This window comes from Haliotis rufescens, unplaced genomic scaffold, assembly GCF_023055435.1.
Source record: "Haliotis rufescens isolate VD_foot unplaced genomic scaffold, xgHalRufe1.0.p SCAF_6, whole genome shotgun sequence".
Classification (NCBI taxonomy): Eukaryota; Metazoa; Mollusca; class Gastropoda; order Lepetellida; family Haliotidae; genus Haliotis; species Haliotis rufescens.
This window is the reverse complement of record NW_025964334.1, coordinates 34,386,569-34,406,032: the sequence shown is the minus strand read 5'-3', so window position 1 is coordinate 34,406,032 and position 19,464 is coordinate 34,386,569. Positions and strand designations below refer to the sequence as shown.

The 19,464-nt window shown below is 42.1% G+C and overlaps 1 protein-coding gene across 3 annotated transcripts in view; it reads left to right on the top strand.

Annotated features, from left to right (window-relative positions):
* Positions 1 to 19,464, top strand: part of LOC124117576 (lipoxygenase homology domain-containing protein 1-like) — a 116,715-nt gene that overhangs the window by 84,381 nt on the left and 12,870 nt on the right. For 2 of the 3 annotated variants that reach the window (XM_048385527.1, XM_048385525.1), the window contains 21 exons: positions 594 to 786; positions 1,789 to 2,039; positions 2,370 to 2,700; positions 3,122 to 3,273; positions 3,545 to 3,678; positions 3,940 to 4,091; positions 4,435 to 4,539; positions 5,287 to 5,395; positions 6,043 to 6,227; positions 6,912 to 7,090; positions 7,838 to 7,954; positions 8,343 to 8,354; positions 9,537 to 9,699; positions 10,465 to 10,619; positions 12,226 to 12,435; positions 13,404 to 13,569; positions 14,293 to 14,498; positions 15,453 to 15,642; positions 16,551 to 16,711; positions 17,211 to 17,297; positions 18,853 to 18,991. In XM_048385527.1, coding sequence (XP_048241484.1) covers positions 594 to 786; positions 1,789 to 2,039; positions 2,370 to 2,700; positions 3,122 to 3,273; positions 3,545 to 3,678; positions 3,940 to 4,091; positions 4,435 to 4,539; positions 5,287 to 5,395; positions 6,043 to 6,227; positions 6,912 to 7,090; positions 7,838 to 7,954; positions 8,343 to 8,354; positions 9,537 to 9,699; positions 10,465 to 10,619; positions 12,226 to 12,435; positions 13,404 to 13,569; positions 14,293 to 14,498; positions 15,453 to 15,642; positions 16,551 to 16,711; positions 17,211 to 17,297; positions 18,853 to 18,991 — 3,397 coding nt within the window. The remainder of the gene's footprint in view (positions 1 to 593; positions 787 to 1,788; positions 2,040 to 2,369; positions 2,701 to 3,121; positions 3,274 to 3,544; positions 3,679 to 3,939; positions 4,092 to 4,434; positions 4,540 to 5,286; positions 5,396 to 6,042; positions 6,228 to 6,911; positions 7,091 to 7,837; positions 7,955 to 8,342; positions 8,355 to 9,536; positions 9,700 to 10,464; positions 10,620 to 12,225; positions 12,436 to 13,403; positions 13,570 to 14,292; positions 14,499 to 15,452; positions 15,643 to 16,550; positions 16,712 to 17,210; positions 17,298 to 18,852; positions 18,992 to 19,464) is intronic. The other variant, XM_048385526.1, reaches the window with a different exon arrangement.

Here is a 19,464-nt window from a genome sequence, read left to right as displayed (position 1 = left end):
TAATCAAGGTGCTCAAGTGATTGATGCACTTTGCGTCATGAGACCTGTATTATTACAATAAAGATCTTGATTATCGATCAGACCGGGTGACGCCATTTTGTTTGTAGCAAATGCAAGTCATATGAGTGATGGAATCTGATTGGTCAAGAGGAGGGACATAGAAGGGACATAGAAGGGACATAACTCATAATAGCCACTGGTGGCGCTACAATCAAGCCTGGAAATTCCAGCCTAGGTCGGCAAGGTTGCAAACTGGACTTTTGTAGTTAACGCCCTTGCCTCAGGAAGATGGGTAGGGCTGTGTATATGGTGTAGATCCAGTAAAGAAGGGAGGGGAACACATGCATGATTTTCTTCACTTGTAAAATAAAAATGATATAAGTTTTGGTAGTGAAGCAGGTGAAGATATACCTATATTTTATGGCCTTATAAAATGTGATTGTTGTTTACAAAAAATTGAGGAGATATTTTTAGAAATTGTGAAGAAAGGGTAGTTTAATGATCAGGAACAGGCTACTAAATGTAGTTACTGAAAAATATACCTTCCCTAAAACTGAGGTCTAAATAGTTTTCTTCTAATTAATTTTTCTAAGATCAAGAGTGTCCGAATCGGCCATGACGGAACGAAGCCTGGTGCTGGTTGGTTCCTGGACAACGTCTCCATCGACATCCCCTCCCGCGGCGAGCACTACTACTTTGCCGCTCACCGCTGGCTGGCAAAGGATGAGGAGGATGGTCAGCTGGAGATAGATATGGACCCCTCATCCACGGAGCAGAGGGAGAAGAGTAAGTCATAATGGGGTCGAACACATCCTCACAAGTCATTTTGCTGTGTTCAAGTTGGGGGCACTGGTGGCTCAGGCATCTAAGGCGCCACGATTCGCTGTGCAGAGTTGCATCCCTTGGGCACCCCAGAAACCTATGATTGTGAGTTCGAATCCTGGTTCACCCTGATTATGTTTCTAGGTTTGTCAGCACCATACCTGTGCTCGTGGGTTTCACTGAAGTGGTAAACGTCTGAGACCTGCATCGCTACGGGCTTTCCTCCCACATTAAGCTGACACGCCGTGATATAACTGGGATACTGTTAAAAGCACAAAACATAATGCTAAATCTGATTGCATGATGCTATTAGAATGATCTTAAATAATGATATCATGCAAACTGGTTGATATGTGGAGAAGATTCAGTCGTACCTAGCCATAGATTTGTGATGAGCAAAACCTAAGGTTGATAACAAATAACTGCAAAGAATATTTCCAAAAACCTTATCAGATTGAAATTGAAATTGTGATGTAATGTAAACAAGGACCATGTTATGATGTAAACAGTTCCAAGGCCTGGCGGGGCGGTCAGGTAGCCTAGTGGTTAAAGCGTTCGCTCGTCACGCCGAAGACCCCGGTTCGATTCCCGACATGGGTACAATGTGATAAGCCCATTTCTGGTGACCCCCGCCGTGATATTACTGGAATATTGCTAAAAGGGGCGTAAAACCATACTCACTCACTCACTCACTCACTCACTCACTCACTCACTCACTCACTCACTCACTCACTCACTCACTCACTCACTCACTCACTCACTCACTCACTCACTCACTCACTCACTCACTCACTCACTCACTCACTCACTCCAAGGCCTGGCCACCCAATCCAATTTAGTTCTTACAACAAGCAATAGAGGACTGGGGACCTAATCTAACCTACATCACCAAAGGGAGGTCATGATGGATCAAAATAGGGTCTAATTTAGGGGTTAGATTCAGTTGTTCATCTCCTTGTTCTTCAGCAATCCCTTATGAGGTAACCATCTGGACCAGCAACAAGCGAGGGGCAGGGACGGACGCCAATGTCTTCCTCCAGATGTACGGGGAGAAGGGTAAGAAGACAGAAGACATCCAGCTCCGTAACAAGACGGACAACTTCGAACAGGCGGAGATGGACAAGTTCAAAGTGGAGGCCGCAGACATTGGCCGACTCCAGAAGGTTCGAATTGGACATGATGGTGCTGGTCGATTTGCAGGATGGCACATGGAGAAGGTCAGTGTTAGAGCTTGAGTCCTGGTTCACCCTGATTAAGGTTCTAGGTTTGTCAGCACCATACCTGTGATCGTGGGTTTCCCCAAAGTGGTAAACGTCTTAGATCTGGGCCCACTTGGACAAAGCCATCTTAGGGCTAAGACTATCATAAGCCTATGTTAAAGTATGGGAGTTACGATCATCTTAGCGCTAAGGTCGCTTTGTGCAAGAGGGCCCTGCATCACTTTGGGCTTTCCACAGAAATGAAGCTGATAAATACTGTTAAAAGGGGCATTAAACCAAACTTACTCACTCAAATTGAAATTTTGATGCAATCTCTCCTTCCTCTAGATGCTGATTCAAAGGAAACCACTGTCTGGGACAAAGAAAAGACGAAGGCCGTCTGATCTAGAGCGGCGCAGGTCCGCCAGAGATGAGGAGGAGTCTGACTCCACCGGCTACAGCCCACCGTCCACGCCGAAACGCCGCAAGAAGAAGGCGCACAGGTCGAGTCTGGAGCGAGTAGATGAGGCAGATGAAGACGTGTATGACGGTGATGAGACAGAAGATTACTGGTTCTTCGTAGATCGGTGGTTTGCCAAGGGGGAGGACGACAACCAGATTGTGAGGGAGCTGATACCCACGGATGAGAGGGGGAACAGGCTGAAGGGGACACTGAAAGGTTCGTGATTCTGATGGAGGCTTGCCTTGAATGTACCGGTACATTAGAATATGGTCATAATGAACTCCACTGTTGAAATGTGTTTGTTATATCCATAGTTCATTACTTGCTGAACCTTGTCCACCAGTTAGGATTCCCATGCATATACACTGCTGAAAAAAGGTTAAGGACCAACCAATTCATTTAAAATCTATAGTTAAACTGTCATGACAGGTGAATAAGTTTTAGAGAAACATGAAACCTAGCAGGTGTAGGCCTATATAAAAGCACCTCACATTTCAGGAATTGCAAACAATTTTCCAAAAAGCGCAATGAGGGAGGAGAGATCTCCATAAGTACCGGGATGAACCTCACGATGCACGTCCCGATTAATTCAGTGATCTAAGAGATAAGTGATAAAGAACATTCTTTTGTTTGACAGAGCTGGAGTACACAGTGAAGATCTTTACGGGTGACGTGTTTGGTGCTGGCACTGATGCCAACGTCTTTGTCAACCTCTATGGCGAGAACGGGGACTCGGGGGAAAGACACATGAAAGAATCAAGCAAAATGAACAAGTTTGAGAAAAATCAGGTAACAATATGTTAATATGGTTACATTTAACTGTTTATTTAACTTTTTTGTGTATGTCTATGTTGAGAAGGGATAAAAAAATCAGTATAAACTACATTCAACATCAACATATATTTATTTTCCTTGCGGCGAGAAATGATTGCCATCATTAGAGGTCTTACTTCGTTGTTACCAGCCTTGTTATATCAGCACTTGTTGGCTGTTGTCAGAGAATGGATTTGGTTTGGTTTGTTATAAGGTGTTCTTATAATGGATTTTTGGGCATTTTCAGGAGGATGTGTTCAAAGTGAAGGCCATTGACCTTGGTAAGCTGACAAAGTTGAAGATTCACCATGACAACAAGGGGGGCGGGGCTGCCTGGTTCTTGGACAGAGTAGAGGTGGAGGAGCCAATCAGCAGAAAGAGGTGGGAATACAGAGTTATATCCCTTGTGATTTTGAATACCAATCTAAAATATGTCTTACGATGTTACGAATTTGAAAATCTGAAATGCTGCTTTAGAAAAATCTGGATCTGGCTCTATTCTGTCACATTTAGTTATACTAAGATTTTGTCGCAATTTTGAAAAGGAGCTCAGTTTGAACTTGACGTATCAAACAGCCTTGAAATCAACAATCTGAATGCGAATGTCCAGTTATATTTTCAGTACCTCTGATTCTGTTGCAGCTATTTCTTCCCCTGTCAGCGATGGCTGGCGACCAATCAGGATGATGGACAGATAGCACGTGACCTGGTCCCTGTTGACCAATCACTGCGGAGGAAACTTTCCCGCAAGGACTCAACAGCAATCAGAGATGAAATTGCACTAGAAACTAAAGGTGATTTCATATGAACAATTTGTCACCCACATGAGTTCAATGTAATAGAAAGTAAAGCAGGCAGGATTTTACAAGTTTGTTAGAAGCATAAGTGAATTATATCCATTTTGACCATGTTGTACTCTCGGTATATGTGAGAAACCTATTCATAGTAATAATAATAATTCATAGTATTCATTGTAATTTGGCTGGAATAATACTAATGAAGAAGTTTCAAGTTGAAATATTGTGTACGCTCATGGGCAAGAAGATGCCTTGAAACATTATTCAAAATAGTACCGATGTTGTCAATAAAGTTTCATTTTTATGCAAAAGTAAGCCATGTATTATTTGTTTACTTCAGCTGCCATGACGACATACCATGTGAAGGTGACGACTGGCAATGTATGGGGAGCGGGGACAGATGCCAATGTTTATGTCATCCTGTTCGGGGAGGAAGATATCACAGGTATAAAGTATTTATGATTAGATCTTAGATGTTTTCGTAACAGGTTCATCATATTTACCACTCAGAATCTTCGATTCAAAGTGTTTTGGAAATCTAAAAGAAATGTGAAGTAAAATCTCATTCAGTTTACGTACCAAAATATTTTATCCATATCTTCATCTTTCACTGATGAAACAATTCATTTGTACCCCTACGTTAGGCCTAGTTGTTAAATTGTTAGCTCTACCCGTGAAGATCCGGGGAAGAATAGGTCTTCAGCAACCCATGCTTGCCGTAATTGGCGACTATACTTGTCATAAGAGGCGACTAATGGGATCGGGGGTGGTCACGCCCGCTGACTTGGTTGATGCATGTCATCTGACTTTTTCTATTACTTGGTTTTCATATTTTTGGAGAAATATGCTTTTTTTAATAGACTGTGGAAAAATAATTTAAACTACATTTCAGATTTTGATTCCGTTTGTCGAAAATGTGATCTTAATATATGACCTTAATTATATGCTTTTTTGTCAGCCCAGTCCCTTCAGTAATGTATTGTCTTGCACAGCTTTGTTTTGACTCATAACTTTGCATTTGCAAGAATGATAAAAAACATTCTTTTCAGAATTAATGTCTCTGTTCTTTACTATTTGAAGGGTCAACAGGTATGTAAACTGAGTAAAAAGGGACTGCTTTGCTGACAAAGATTTAAAAAGTAAATTTGTTGCTTTCACCAAAAATGTTATTTTGACCGTTTTCCACTTGCAGGCAAGATGTTCCTGAAATCATCTCTCACCAGCAAGAACAAGTTTGAGAAGGGCAAGATGGATGAGTTTATCCTGGAGTGTGTAAAGATAGGAGAGCTAAAGAAAATCAAGTAAGCAATTCCTCGACCTTCAACTTTTTGCATTAATGTACATGTGTACTTAACAAAATAATTCACCCAGGGATGATTCCACAATTCCTCATTGCTCGTGAAGATTCCGGGGTAGAAGCGGTCTTTAGCAACCAATACTTGCCATAAAAGGCGACTATGCTTGTCCTAAAAGGCGACTAACGGGATAGGGTGGTCAGGCTCGCTGACTTGGTTGATACATGTCATCGATCCCAAATGCGTGGATCGATGCTCATGATATTAATCACTGGATTGTCTGGTCCAGTCTCGATTATTTACAGACCGCCATCATATAGCTGGAATATTGCTGAGTGCGGCGTTAAACAACCAACCAACCAACCAACCTCATTGTCTTAAGTATTTGTCAAGTGTCAAAATGTCATAACATGGAATATATTGCTCACTTCAGAATCTCCTGTCGTGATTTGGGGACATTGCTCAAGATTGTCGGTGATAGTCTAGTGGTTAAAGTGTTTGGTTGTCAAGCAGGAGTTCTGGGTTCAACTCCCTACATGGGTACAATGTTAAGACTATTATTGTCCCTGCTGTGATGTGGCTGTGATGATGCTAAAAGCATGTTATGATGCCAGGAATCTTATGATGTTATCAGATGTCTTGCTTCTTCTCAGAATTGGGCATGACAATGCTGGTGGCGGAGCAGCATGGCATCTGGACAACGTCGTCATCGACTGCCCCTCCCTGGGCCGCATGTGGACATTCCCCTGCAATCGCTGGCTAGGAGAGAAGGAGGACGATGGTGCCATCGAGCGAGAGCTGTTTCCCCAAGAGCTCGCTACACAAGAATATGTGCCATGTGAGTCATGATGATGCCCTCTGTCCGGAGAGAAGAAATTAAAAACAACTTTTACTATTCAAAATATCCCATTCTGAGGATATCTGGTTTTCAGATCCAGATGTTTTCAGATCAGTTGTGGCCAAAATGGCTGAATAAAGATTAAACTGTTTCACTAAGCTTATTATCAAAGTGCTTGACATTATTTGTTTAACGATGTGGCCCAAATAAAAGGATTCCATTTGACATCTAAGATTTAATCAGAGTCAATTGATGAAGAAACATTTTTCTAGCATTTTAGTGATATATGTGTCAATTGCTTTACCAATATTCCATATGCTGATTGAAAGACTTAAGGAAACACCGAAAGAAATCATGTAAACATGTGCTTACAAAGTTTGTCTCACAGTCTCTGAACCATTTTATGTTCCTTCCACCCAGCCCTTACTGTAATGCTATAGCCCCGAATGAATCAAGTCTAGATTTTCTACAGGTTCAGGAATCTCACAGGGGCTCCTTTCACTTTAAATGTATTCGTTGTCTCTGTGAAAATGATGTATTTTCAGAGACTAAGGGTCAGTCAAGCGTTTACATAGCATACCAATAAATGTAATGAAGGGAGACAGACATTTTTTGTTAAACCATGTAAAATTAAAAAAATATAAAAATGTTTTCAGGATCAGAACTCCTCTTTCTCTGTTGTAGGCATTCCCTATGAGATCACAACATACACGAGCGATCGCTCCGGGGCAGGGACGGATGCAGATGTGTTCGTTGTCCTGTACGGCAAGGAGACATGCACGCTGCAGAAGCCATTGTGTAACACTAAGCGGGAGAGGAAGGAGAAATTCAACAAGGGGTCGGCTGACAAGTTTGTCATCGAGGTAATCTAGCTATTTGTCTGTTACAAAGGGACCATTACATTTTCTGGGGGGGGTTGTCAGTTACAAAATGACCCATTCATTTTCTGGGGGGCCTGAGTATTTTGGTTGGGACATTTTTTATCTTTTCCCAAAACATGTTATTTTTACAGAGCCTTCATGCCCGGTGAACTCTTTGTTTTCTTTTGTCACAACTGAGGACATTTTTTCCCCGATCATTTTCATGAACATATTATTATATCCCCGTGTTATGGGTTTTCGGGCCTAGTGGTTAAAGCGTTCGCTCGTCACACTGAAGACCCGGGTTCGATTCCCGACATGGGTACAATGTGTGAAGCCCATTTCTGGTGTCCCCTGCCGTGATATTGCTGGAATATTGCTAAAAGCGGCGTAAAACCATACTCACTCACTCACTATGGGTTTTCGGACGAGTAAGAAACATTCGTAGCTTTTTCTGTAATCACAAGAACAACTGAAAAACATCTCACTCAGTTATAAAAGACGACTTTATCTTAAAAACCTGCCATCGTCTGTGTATTTTCAGTGTTTATGTGATGCCAGACCTCTTGCTATAACGCGAGTAATCACGAGAAACATGACTGTCTGAAAACATGATCCAACAATAAAAATAATCCAAGTCCCCTCCAGAATATCAAAGGGGTTGTCAGTTACTAGTACAATGTACTGACCTTGCCTGACTTCCTTCTCATTGACCTGCTTGACTGTCATGTGTCCGCCCTGTGTTGACAGTTGGAAGACGTGGGGCAGACCATTGACAAGATCCGTATCGGCCATGACGGTTCTGGGTTTGGTGCTGCCTGGCATTTGAACAAGGTGGAGGTCCGCAAACTGCACACCACAGGAAAGGTGAGGGTCCACTCTATTATTGTGACTTTGATATGAGGATTAGTTGGCAACAATGGCTGCCTTGTGTAGTCTGCATTTGTTTAAATGCTGCAGTAAAATCACAAAAAACTGCACACTTTAACATTATCAGATTGGATACTGAAGTTATAGGACAAAGCTAAATGCGATAAGTATCAGTGGTTAGACTGTCTTATATCCAAATAATTAAACTATTTTTGAATATGTTCCAATACAGATTAAAGCATATCATTAATGTTTGATATTAATATCACGTAATGTATCAGTGTATGGGTTCAACCTTGGTAAACAATTTGTTTATTATAAACATCAACTGTGAAATTAAGTTGCATTGCCTTGTTTATTTCTGCTGCTTATCCCTGGATTCCAGAACAAGCCTCAGGTATTTAATTACAATCCCTCGAACATAATATTATTTACACCTGGTGGAAATACCACATTTTATCACATTTTCTCTCACTAAACTGAGCTATCAATAAATTATACATATCTGTACTTTATCACAGTGTCGTTTGACACAAGAGTGATATCTTTTTAGGAATATTCTTTAACAATTTAACTTCAGTAAGTCATTGCAGTTTGTTATGCAGAGTTGTGTCCCTTGGCTCTGCAAGGATACTCTGGTTGTGGGTTCTGATCCTTGTTTGACCTGGATTATAATGCTTGGTGGTATCACACTAGATCATGGTGGTGGGTTTAACAACAATGGTAAACTGAGACTGGAAAATGATAGAATGTTTACTGTTGCATAAATGTTAAAAAATATGCAGAAGTTATATTCTTCACTATTAACTCAGCAATACAGCATATTATGTCTGCTTTGATTTGAAAAGTAAAAGTTTGATATTCATAGGTAGAAATACTGGAACAAAACAGGGTCACTGCCTGTCAGTAAGGTCAGAGGTCAGAGGTGAGGTAGCTTTGTGGTTCAAGTGTTTGCTTGTCACACCAAAGGCCTGGGTACGAATCCCCACAAGGGTACAGACCTGTGAAGATCCGGGGTAGAATAGGTCTTCAGCAACCCTTGCCTGCTGTAAAAGGCGACTATGCTTGTCGTAAATGGTTGACTGCACCCAGGCCTTGACATAGAGGCGCCTCTCCAACTAACCCTACCCTGACCAAGTGGTTGCTAAGTGACTGCACCTAGGCCTTGACATAGAGGTCTTGGTTGATGCATGTCATCAATCCCAATTACGTGGATCGATGCTCATGATATTAATCACTGGATTGTCTGGTCCAGACTCGATTATTTACAGACCGCTGTCATATAGCTGGAATATTGCTGAGTTCGACTTTAAACAACAAACCAACCAACCACATAGGTACAATGTGAAGCTGGAATATTGCTAAAAACGGCATAAAACCCAACCTACTCACTGAAATGAACCAGTTGTTTATATCTTCATTCAAATTTGCTGAATGTGCAGAACAGTTAAGAAAACATAAATTCAATTCTGTTAGGTCCACAGAATAACTTTCTGTTTTGTCAATTGCAAAAATAGATCATGGATTGAGAAGATTGGTAGAAACTGTTTTGAGTGGAGGTATTCATGTATAATTCCAGGGGTCCATCACGTATGAGTTTCCGTGTGATCGGTGGTTGGCTCGTAATGAGGACGACGGCGCCATTGTGCGAGAACTGTTGCCGAAGAAGGCCACGAAGGAGGTCATAGGGAGGGATGGTGAAGTCAAGGTGGTCGACCATAAACTACGTGACAAACTTCAAGGTATGTTGTTTAATGCCGGACTCGGCATTATTCCAGCTATATCGTGGCGGCCTGGAAATAATCGAGTCTGGACCAGACAAACCAGTGATTGAAATTGTCACAACAATCCACCCTGCGGGGTACGATGACACACTATCAACCAAGTCACTGAGCCTGATAATTCACCTGATAAGGGACAGAAGGAGCCTTGAAACGTTTCTAACAAGAAGGAATTTGTTAGGCTAAAAAAAATAATAATCTTGGTTCTCAGGCACTGCCCGCTTCACCATAAAGTCCACCACACGTTTCGTTTTTATTTCCATTTTCAAACACATAAACAAATCTTAACTCTTAAAAACAATGCGATCCAATATAGCACACAGTACATGTACACTGCTTTAAGGCACGTCTTGTGTTATGGCCATTGCAGCAATAGGAGTCTGTATGCTTGTTTATGTAGGGAGGCCCTTTCCCAGGTTGATGGTACACAACAGTTTATTTGGTAACATACTAGTTTGAACACCCCACCCCAACCCCCAAAAAACAAAACACCCAGCCTGCCCGAACTATATTTTATAAAAGTCATTGCCAGAGAACCATTTTATTTATTTTTTTAATCCTTATCCGTAAATTTTCATGCCTTCAAGTTGTATGTTAACTTGTGAATACAGAATGCACACTCTTGATGAATATGTTGATGTTATGTGAAATTGTCTGTTTGTCATATTCTTGGTTCAAATAGACTTCCTGTGTGTGTACTCTAGTATTTTACCTGTGTGGTTTCAGCCAAGAAGTACATCGTGAACGTCTACACGGGAGGTGAGAAAGGGGGAGGGACAGATGCTAATGTATTCCTGACGATCTTCGGAGAGCGGGGGGACACAGGGGAGAGGAAGCTCCACACCTCGGAGACACACCGAGACAAGTTTGAGAAAAATCAGGTAAGAGAAGGCAATAAATGGAGAAAAGTTACATGGATTCTTTTTGAAAATTGAAAAGATTTCTTTACGCAGCTTAAAGATTATTTGTTTGTTTAGATCTGATTGTATTAAGATTCAAATTATTTGTGATTCTAGGCACCCAAGGCCGTAGTTAACTTTTTTTGACAGGGAGGGGGCAAATATTTGTACAAGTATCACTTGTCCCCAACTTGTATTTTCATGCCCCCCCTGCCCCCCGGCTGGCTACAGCACTGGCGCCATTACTGTAATTTGCTGTTTCACACTTAAATGGACACAAGAGGCCAGAGTTCCAAGTTGCCATATCTCTTTGTACAGAGTTGTGTCCCTTATCTACCAGGATCCACTGATTGTGGATTTAAATTACTCTGAATACAATCCTTGGTGTAACACTGTACTTGTGCTTGTTGCTTTTACCATGTGGTAGATACCTATGACCTGTATCACTATTGGTTTTCCTTCCACACTAAATATACGACCTCCCTTTGAGACTGTCATAGTTCCTATGGGGAATTAAAGGGACAGTACTTCAATGGTTCTGTGTTTTAATATCCTGTATTAACAAGGGTCACATCTCACCCACTTGTGGATGTGATTGTTCGGCCAATTGTTTATCTGCATTGCCCAGCTACATCCTAGAGGAGCAACTCACTTCCCCAAAAGAAATAGCGTCACCCAGTTTATGACATCATCCACTTGCGATCGTATGTTTTGAATCTCCAAAAATGACAGCGTGAAAGAACAATGTGTTATCATGAAATAACCATGCCTTGTTGTTCATTGTACTCTGTGATTTATCGTGTAGCTATTTTATGTATGTTAAAGCTATCCTGGGAGTAGTATTGTAGAGTTGTTATTGATTTCTGTTTTGCAACAATGTCTTCATTTCATAAATAGTTATAGTTGTGTTCATATTTTGTAGAGGTCATGTTGTACAAGGTTAATGTCATCCAATGTTCATATTATCCCAGGTTCATATTGTCCAATGTTCATATTATCCCAGGTTTATATTGTCCTCTGTTCATATATCCCAGGTTCATATTGTCCAATGTTCATATTATCCCAGGTTCATATTGTCCAATGTTCATATTATCCCAGGTTCATATTATCCCAGGTTTATATTGTCCTCTGTTCATATTATCCCAGGTTCATATTGTCCAATGTTTGTATTATCCCAGGTTCATATTGTCCTCCGTCATATTATCCCAGGTTCATATTATCCAACGTTCATATTATCCCAGGTTTATACTGTCCAAGTTTCATATTATCCAGGGTTTATATTGTCCCAGGGTTTATATTATCCCAGGTTCTTATTATCCAGGGTTTATATTGTCCTAGGTGCATATTATCCCAGGTTCTAATCATCCAGGGTTTATCTAATCATGAGTTCATTATGTTCTATGTTGCTTTTCCACTTAGAAATCAGACTCAAGTTCTGTTTGTCCCCCTTGCTGTGACATACCCCAGATACACCAGATCCACTCACTCACTCACTCACTCACTCACTCACTCACTCACTCACTCACTCACTCACTCACTCACTCACTCACTCACTCACTCACTCACTCACTCTGTTCCTGGTTTCCAGCATGACAAGTTCAACATAGAGGCAGGAGATCTGGGAAAGCTGCACAAGATCTACATCCGCCATGACAACTCCATGTTGAGCCCTGCGTGGTACCTCGACCGCGTCGAGATCCAGGACACCATAGACAACCAGAACTACATCTTCCACTGCGAGCGATGGCTGGCCAAGAACAAGGGAGACGGCAAGATAGAGAGGCACCTCTATGTCAAGGTGTGGTCACATAGCAACCAATTGGTCAGGGTAGGGTTAGATAGAGAGGCACCTCTATGTCAAGGTGTGGTCACATAGCAACCAATTGGTCAGGGTAGGGTTAGATAGAGAGGCACCTCTATGTCAAGGTGTGGTCACATAGCAACCAATTGGTCAGGGTAGGGTTAGATAGAGAAGCACCTCTATGTCAAGGTGTGGTCACATAGCAACCAATTGGTCAGGGTAGGGTTAGATAGAGAGGCACCTCTATGTCAAGGTGTGGTCACATAGCAACCAATTGGTCAGGGTAGGGTTAGATAGAGAAGCACCTCTATGTCAAGGCCTAGGTGCAGTCACTTAGCAACTGCTTGGTCAGGGTAGGGTTAGATAGAGAAGCACCTCTATGTCAAGGCCTGGGTGCAGTCACTTAGCAACTGCTTGGTCAGGGTAGGGTTAGTTGGAGAGGCGCCTCTATGTCAAGGTGCGGTTGGCTTAGCAACCACTTGGTCAGGGTAGGGTTAATTGGAGAGGCACCTCTATGTCAAGGTGCGGTTGGCTTAGCAACCTCTTGGTCAGGGTAGGGTTAGTTGGAGAGGCACCTCTATGTCAAGGTGCGGTTGGCTTAGCAACCTCTATGTTGGGGTAGGGTTAGATAGAGAAACACCTCTATGTCAAGGTGTGGTCACTCAGCAACCATTTGGATTGAGGATAGTCTGTGTTTAGGTTTGTGGTCTGGGACTGGGTGTGGAATCAGGTCTTGATGGGGAAGGGACTCCGTGGTCTGGACAACTCATGGTATTGAGAGTCTGGGGTCTATATCTGGAGTTTGGGGTCAAGGGGTTAAGGCTTTTGCTTTTGTCTGATTTATTTCCGATTTGGTCTGTCTGGGTGGCTGCCTTGGCCTGGATCAGGGATTAAGACTTGGATGACACTTCTAAGCCATCTGTACATTTACCACTGTACACCCCTCCTGTCTTCTTCTCTCACAGGGCTATGATGGCGAGATGTCGAGTACAGGGACTCTCAGGTCCACCAAGTACGGATCTGTCAGCAGCCTCGACTCCATGCGAACCACAGACCCTTTCAGCAAAAGTCCGCGACTCAACCGTCGACAGTCCCTCATGTCGTCCATGGAGGAAGTAACGGAAGGCCCAAGTGAGTTGAACATGTCTCCATCTATATCACTGTGTTTCTGTAGCTCATACTGCAATAATTCATTCAGGCAAAGCAGCTTTAGAAACTAAATTAGAAATATGTTAATTAGTTGATTTGCATAACCCTCACTACTGCATTATTTTATTGTCACCTTCAGATGAGTGTGAGTTTGAGCAATTTACCAGTTATATCATGGCGTGTCCACTTTATGTGGGCAGAAAGCCAAAGTGATGCTCGTCTCAGACGCTTACAACTTTGGTGAAAGCCACAAGCACGGGTATGGTGCTGACAAACCTAGAAATGTAACTGGGGTGATCCTGGATTCGAGCCACAATCAGGTTTCTGGTGTTCCCAAGGGATGCAACTCTACACAGCGAAATGTTTAGCCATAGATGACTGGGTCAACCTACAAATAAAGTGTGTTGCAATAGTGAAAAGATAATTATAAGAAGGCAATAATTAACCAGCAATAGTTAAAATGGCAATAGGTAATAGTGAAAAGATAATTATAAGAAGGCAATAGTTAACCAGCAATAGTTAAAATGGCAATAGGTAATAGTGAAAAGATAACTATAAGAATGCAATAGTTAACCAGCAATAGTTAAAATGACAATAGGTAATAGTGAAAAGATAATTATAGGAAGGCACTAATTAACCAGCAATAGTTAAAATGGCAATAGGTATTGGTAATATTTACCTAACAGACTCACACTGTTGTTACAGCTATTCCGTACACGGTGAAGGTGACGACAGGCAACGGCGAGGACAACGGCACCAGCAGCAACGTATATGTCCGGATCATCGGCCCGAAGAAAGTTCATACTGGGAGACTGTTCCTGGAGCTAGCTCAGAAGGAAAACTTCACACCAGGATCAGTCGAGACATTCTCCCTGGAGGCCATTGAGGTCGATGAAGTCAAGAAAATAGAGGTGTGTTGCCTCTTGATTGGTTAGGAGACTTGAATAAACCGAGAATAACCTACTCTCTGAGAACAATTAAGAAAAAGGTGGGTTTCCTGAAATAACGAGGAGACACCAGCTCAGACAATCTATTGTGGGAATGACATTACATACAACTGATACTCATGAAGATTTGGGCTTGCCATAAGAAGCGACTAACAGGATCGGGTGGTCAGGCTCGCTGACTTGGTTGATGCATGTCATCGTATCCCAATTGCGTGGATTGATACTCATGATATCAATCACTGGATTGTCTGGTCCAGACTCGATTATTTACAGACCGCCTTTAATAACCTGGAACATTGCTGAGTGTGGTGTTAAACAACAAACAAACATACAACTGAAAGTGACGCCGGGAAAAAATGGAAGATGCCCTCTTGGTTTTTTTTGCGAGTGTCGATATGATGTCATGTTGCTATGGAATGCTTTGCATACAATATAAACAGTCGAACAATTGACATGAACTAGCCAATCAACGTGAAGCAGCATTATAATGCTCAGTGAGAATTAATTGCGCTGATATTTTTCCCGTATGGGTAATATAAGATATTAGAATGAGTGAGTGAGTTGGGTTTAATGATGCTTTTAACAGTATTCCAGTTATATCACAGCGTGTCAGTTTAATGTGGGAGGAAAGCCCGAAGTGATGCAAGACTCAGACATTTACCACTTCAGCGAAACCCATGAGCTCGGGTATGGTGCTGACAAACCTAGAAACATAATCGGGGCGAACCGGGATTCGAACCATCATAAGTTTCTGGAGTGCCCAAGGAACGCAACTCTGCACAGCGAATCGTGGCACCTTAGACGTCTGGGCCACCTGTGCTCTCTGAGATATTAGCAGATTGTTAAGTCCATTGATGAGATGGATAACATGTGCTAGGTGTAACTACCTTATGTAATATGCTGTGCTCTGTGTTGTAGGTCGGCCATGATGGCAATGCCCCTGGCACTGGGTGGTTCCTGAAGGAAGTGGAGGTCGACCTTCCCACCAAGGGCAAGCACTATCACTTCACAGCTCAGTGCTGGCTGGCAAAGGACAAGGGCGATGGTAGAATCAGTCGAACCTTCAGCGTTGACGACGGGCAGAGCTCTGTCACCTCATACAGACCAAGTGAGTACAAGCAACAGGACATTGAAAGATAGACTAAAATAAGTACTTCTGATTACAAGAAGGTCACAAATGGCATGTCACTGCAGTTTGCTATACAGAGTTATGTCCCTTAGCTATACCAGGATTGGATGATCATGAGTTTGAATCCCAGATTCACCTTGATTATGATTGTTGGTTTCTCAGAACCATGCCTTGCCAAGAGGTGCCCAAAGTGATTTAACTCATCCTTCATGAAGCGGACTTGCTGTGATCAAATATATATTGCACAGTGTAGTTTGGTTTAAGTTTTGATGTTAATTGTTTTTGGCTTAAAAAAATTAAGAACTGGTTCTCAGGCAATGACTTTTAAGAATATAGTGTGGGCGGGCAGTGTTTTCTTTTGGGGGGAGCTTGTTCAAATTAGTATGTAACCAAATAAACAGTTGTGAATCAATCAACCTGGGAAGGGGCCTCCCTAGCTAAACAAGCACACAAACTCCAGTTGTTGCCATGACCATAACACGAGATGCACAGTAAAGCAGTAACTCCATGTTATATTGGATCGCCTTGTTTTTAAGTATTAAGATTTATATACTTATCGGGAAAATGGACATAAAAACAAACTTTCTGATGATGCCGGCGGTGCCTGAGAACCAAGACTATTATTTTGTAAGCTTTAAGAAGGTCTTTGTTACTTGTCACCTATCTTCTTCCATGGACAATAGGGTGATGATATGGCCTAGTGGTTAAAAGCATTTGCCCAGCATTCAAAAGGCCTGAGTTTAAATCGTTTCGCTGTGATAGGGCTGGAATATTGCTAAAAGCAGCTTGAAACCCACCTCACTCAATCACACATCTTTCAACCCTGTGGTCCTTAGGATAGCTCACTGTAATCTAAGACTTGACTATGTGTGTTGTTGTTGTTGCAGTGTTACCTTATGAGGTCAGCATCCAAACTGGCGATATATCAGAAGCAGGAACCGACTGTAAGATCTTCATCACCGTGTTTGGTCAAAAGGGGTCAACATCGCAGATGGAACTGCCCAAGAATGAAGACCGCTTCGAGCGGGACAGGACAGACCTTGTCAAGGTCAGTTCAAGGACAAACAACCGCCTCCGTGGTCTAGTGGTAGAGCATCCGCCTGGAGAGCGGAAGGTCCGGGGTTCGATCCCCGGCCACGTCATACCAAAAGACGTTAAAAGATGGTACTTGTTGTTACCCTGTCTGGCGCTCGGCATTAAGGGGCTAAAACAAGGACTTGTCGGCTCGGAGTCAGTATACTGTGTCTGAGTGGGGTATTCATGTTAAACTGCGGCATGGTATCTCAGTGAGCTAGCACTCTAAATCGGCATCAGTCCGGACTAGTACAAGCAGCCACACAAACACACACGTACATGCACGTCGCTATATAAGTGGAATAATCTTGGTCCCGACATTAAACCCCATTTCACCTCACCTCAAGGACAAACATAAGAGACATTAAATGAGACTTCTTAATGATTGCAGAAGCTGTATTTAGGGTATGACAGATGAAAAACATTTCCCAACCTTGCATCCTGTGAAGTAATGACTGTTCTTCTGTTTATAGCTGGAGTTGGATGACATCGCACCACTCAAAAAGTTGAGAGTGTCAGTGGAGCCTAAAGCCGGTCGCCAGTCCTGGTTTATGGACAAGGTGGGGCATAGTCTTTAACATTGATAACAAACACTTCACAAGTTCTTACTCTATATTCCTCCATCAGCCAGGGCTGATGTGCTATGTTCGCCATTTTTGACAAACAGATCAAGAAAGGTCTGGGTCCAGTGAGAGGGAAACTCGTGTGTAAATTAACCAATGAGTGCTCAGCTTACATTGCACAGACAGAAATGTTTCTCACTTGACAACATGTGCCATAGAACGTACAAAGGTCTGCTGTACACATTGCTTAAAATGTCAGGTGATCGTAGGGTTCACACAATGTTCAAGCACAGAGTGAGTGAGTGAGTTTGGTGTTACGCCACTTTTAGCAATATTCCAGCAATATAATGGCAGGGGACACCAGAAATGGGCTTCACACATTGTGCTCATGTCTGGAATCGAACCCGGGTCTTCGGTGTGACAAGCAAACGCTTTAACCACTAGGCTACCCAATCGCTCCTAAAGAGTAGGGTATCTATGACCTAACATGAGTTTTAAATGGCCTTATAAAAACAAGTACCTGTTACATTAAATGGGCTTCCACCCAGGGTAGCAGAAAGCCCATGACACAGCACACAGCACAGGTGGCCCAGTCGTCTAAGGCGCCGCGATTCGCTGTGCAGAGTTGCGTCCCTTGGGCACACCAGAAACCGATGATCGTGGGTCCAAATCCCGGTTCACCCCGAATATGTTTCTAGGTTTGTAAGCACCATACCCGTGCTCGTGGGTTTCATCAAAGTGGTAAATGTCCAAGACCGTGCGTGTGTCCCGAAATCGTTTCCGGAGCATAACTCAGAAACTGTTAAATACTTTCTTACAAAACATTGCATGTCTACCAGGCACATACTGAACTGGTGCCTTTTGATATTTAGCACTTTTAGAAATCTTTATTGTTTATGTTTCCATGACAACAAGTTGGATTTAAGTTTTAATATAGGATGGGTTCACTTATGGAGTATAACAAATAAACTGTTAAATATTTCCTTGCCAAACATTGCATGTCTATATATAAAGCACCTACTGAACTGGTGCCATTTGATATTAAGGAGTTTTAGAAATTCCATTGCAGCTATTTTGACATGGGCTAGGAGAAATGTTGGGTCAGTTACCCGGTTTGGGACCATAACATGTTAAAATGGGCAGGGGATATAGATGATTTCGTCGACTGTACGCTTGTTTTCATGAAAATGCCTTTCATTTTCTTACTTAAAATATACATGAATTGCAACTACATGCAGCAATATGATGGCGGAATGTATACACACCCCGAGTGCAGATGATGAATCCTTTAATCAGATTTCCAAAGTTTTGCATGATCAAATGAGGTAGATAATATGAGAAAGATCGTAAACAGAATCCACTGCTACACATTGTAAAGTGATGCAAGGCAATTACATCAAGGAACCAGTCTTGAAGACAAAAGGTCCATTGCAGTGGTAAATACATTTGTAACCCTCTTTGTTTTACCTTTAACTTGGGTAATAATTGATAATTACTAATTTAGGGGGTAGCTCCTTCCTGTTTCATGTAATGATGTGTTTCCATCCTGCAGATTGAGTTGCGTAACATGGAAACCGGTGTGCTCTCCGTGTTCAATTACAAGGATTGGCTCGGCAAGGGGAAAGACAAAGGTGAAGGTCGTCTGTCAGTAGATATCCCGGCCACAGAGAGGGGCAAGGCTGTTATTGGAAGTAAGTCGGTGTTCTTTTTATATCAATCTTATGACATTCTGATGTCAGCATTGCCATTGCCATTGCTTGGGAGAACAAGGTCAAGGTCTTAGCTCCAATTCAAGAATAAATGGAGAGCTTATCAGGTTCCCCTTTGTCATTTTCAAACAACCAAATAAACAGTTATGTTACCAAATAAACAATTGTGTACAATCAACCTGGGAAAGGGCCTCCCTACATAAATGTATTCCTTGATGTGTAAAATACTGGAATACCGTTTTTTAGGATTTTTAATTTTTAAATGGATATAAAAATGAAACATACAAACTTTATGATGATGCAGGCGATCCCTGAGAACCAAGACTATTATTTTTTTTAGCCTTTTCTGATTGTGTTTTTTGGCTTGGTAACTCTTTAGTTGATTGCGTGTCATTCTGCCCCGATGGAGTGGACTGCTGCTCAAGATGCCAGCCACTTTATTATCTACGAGTCAC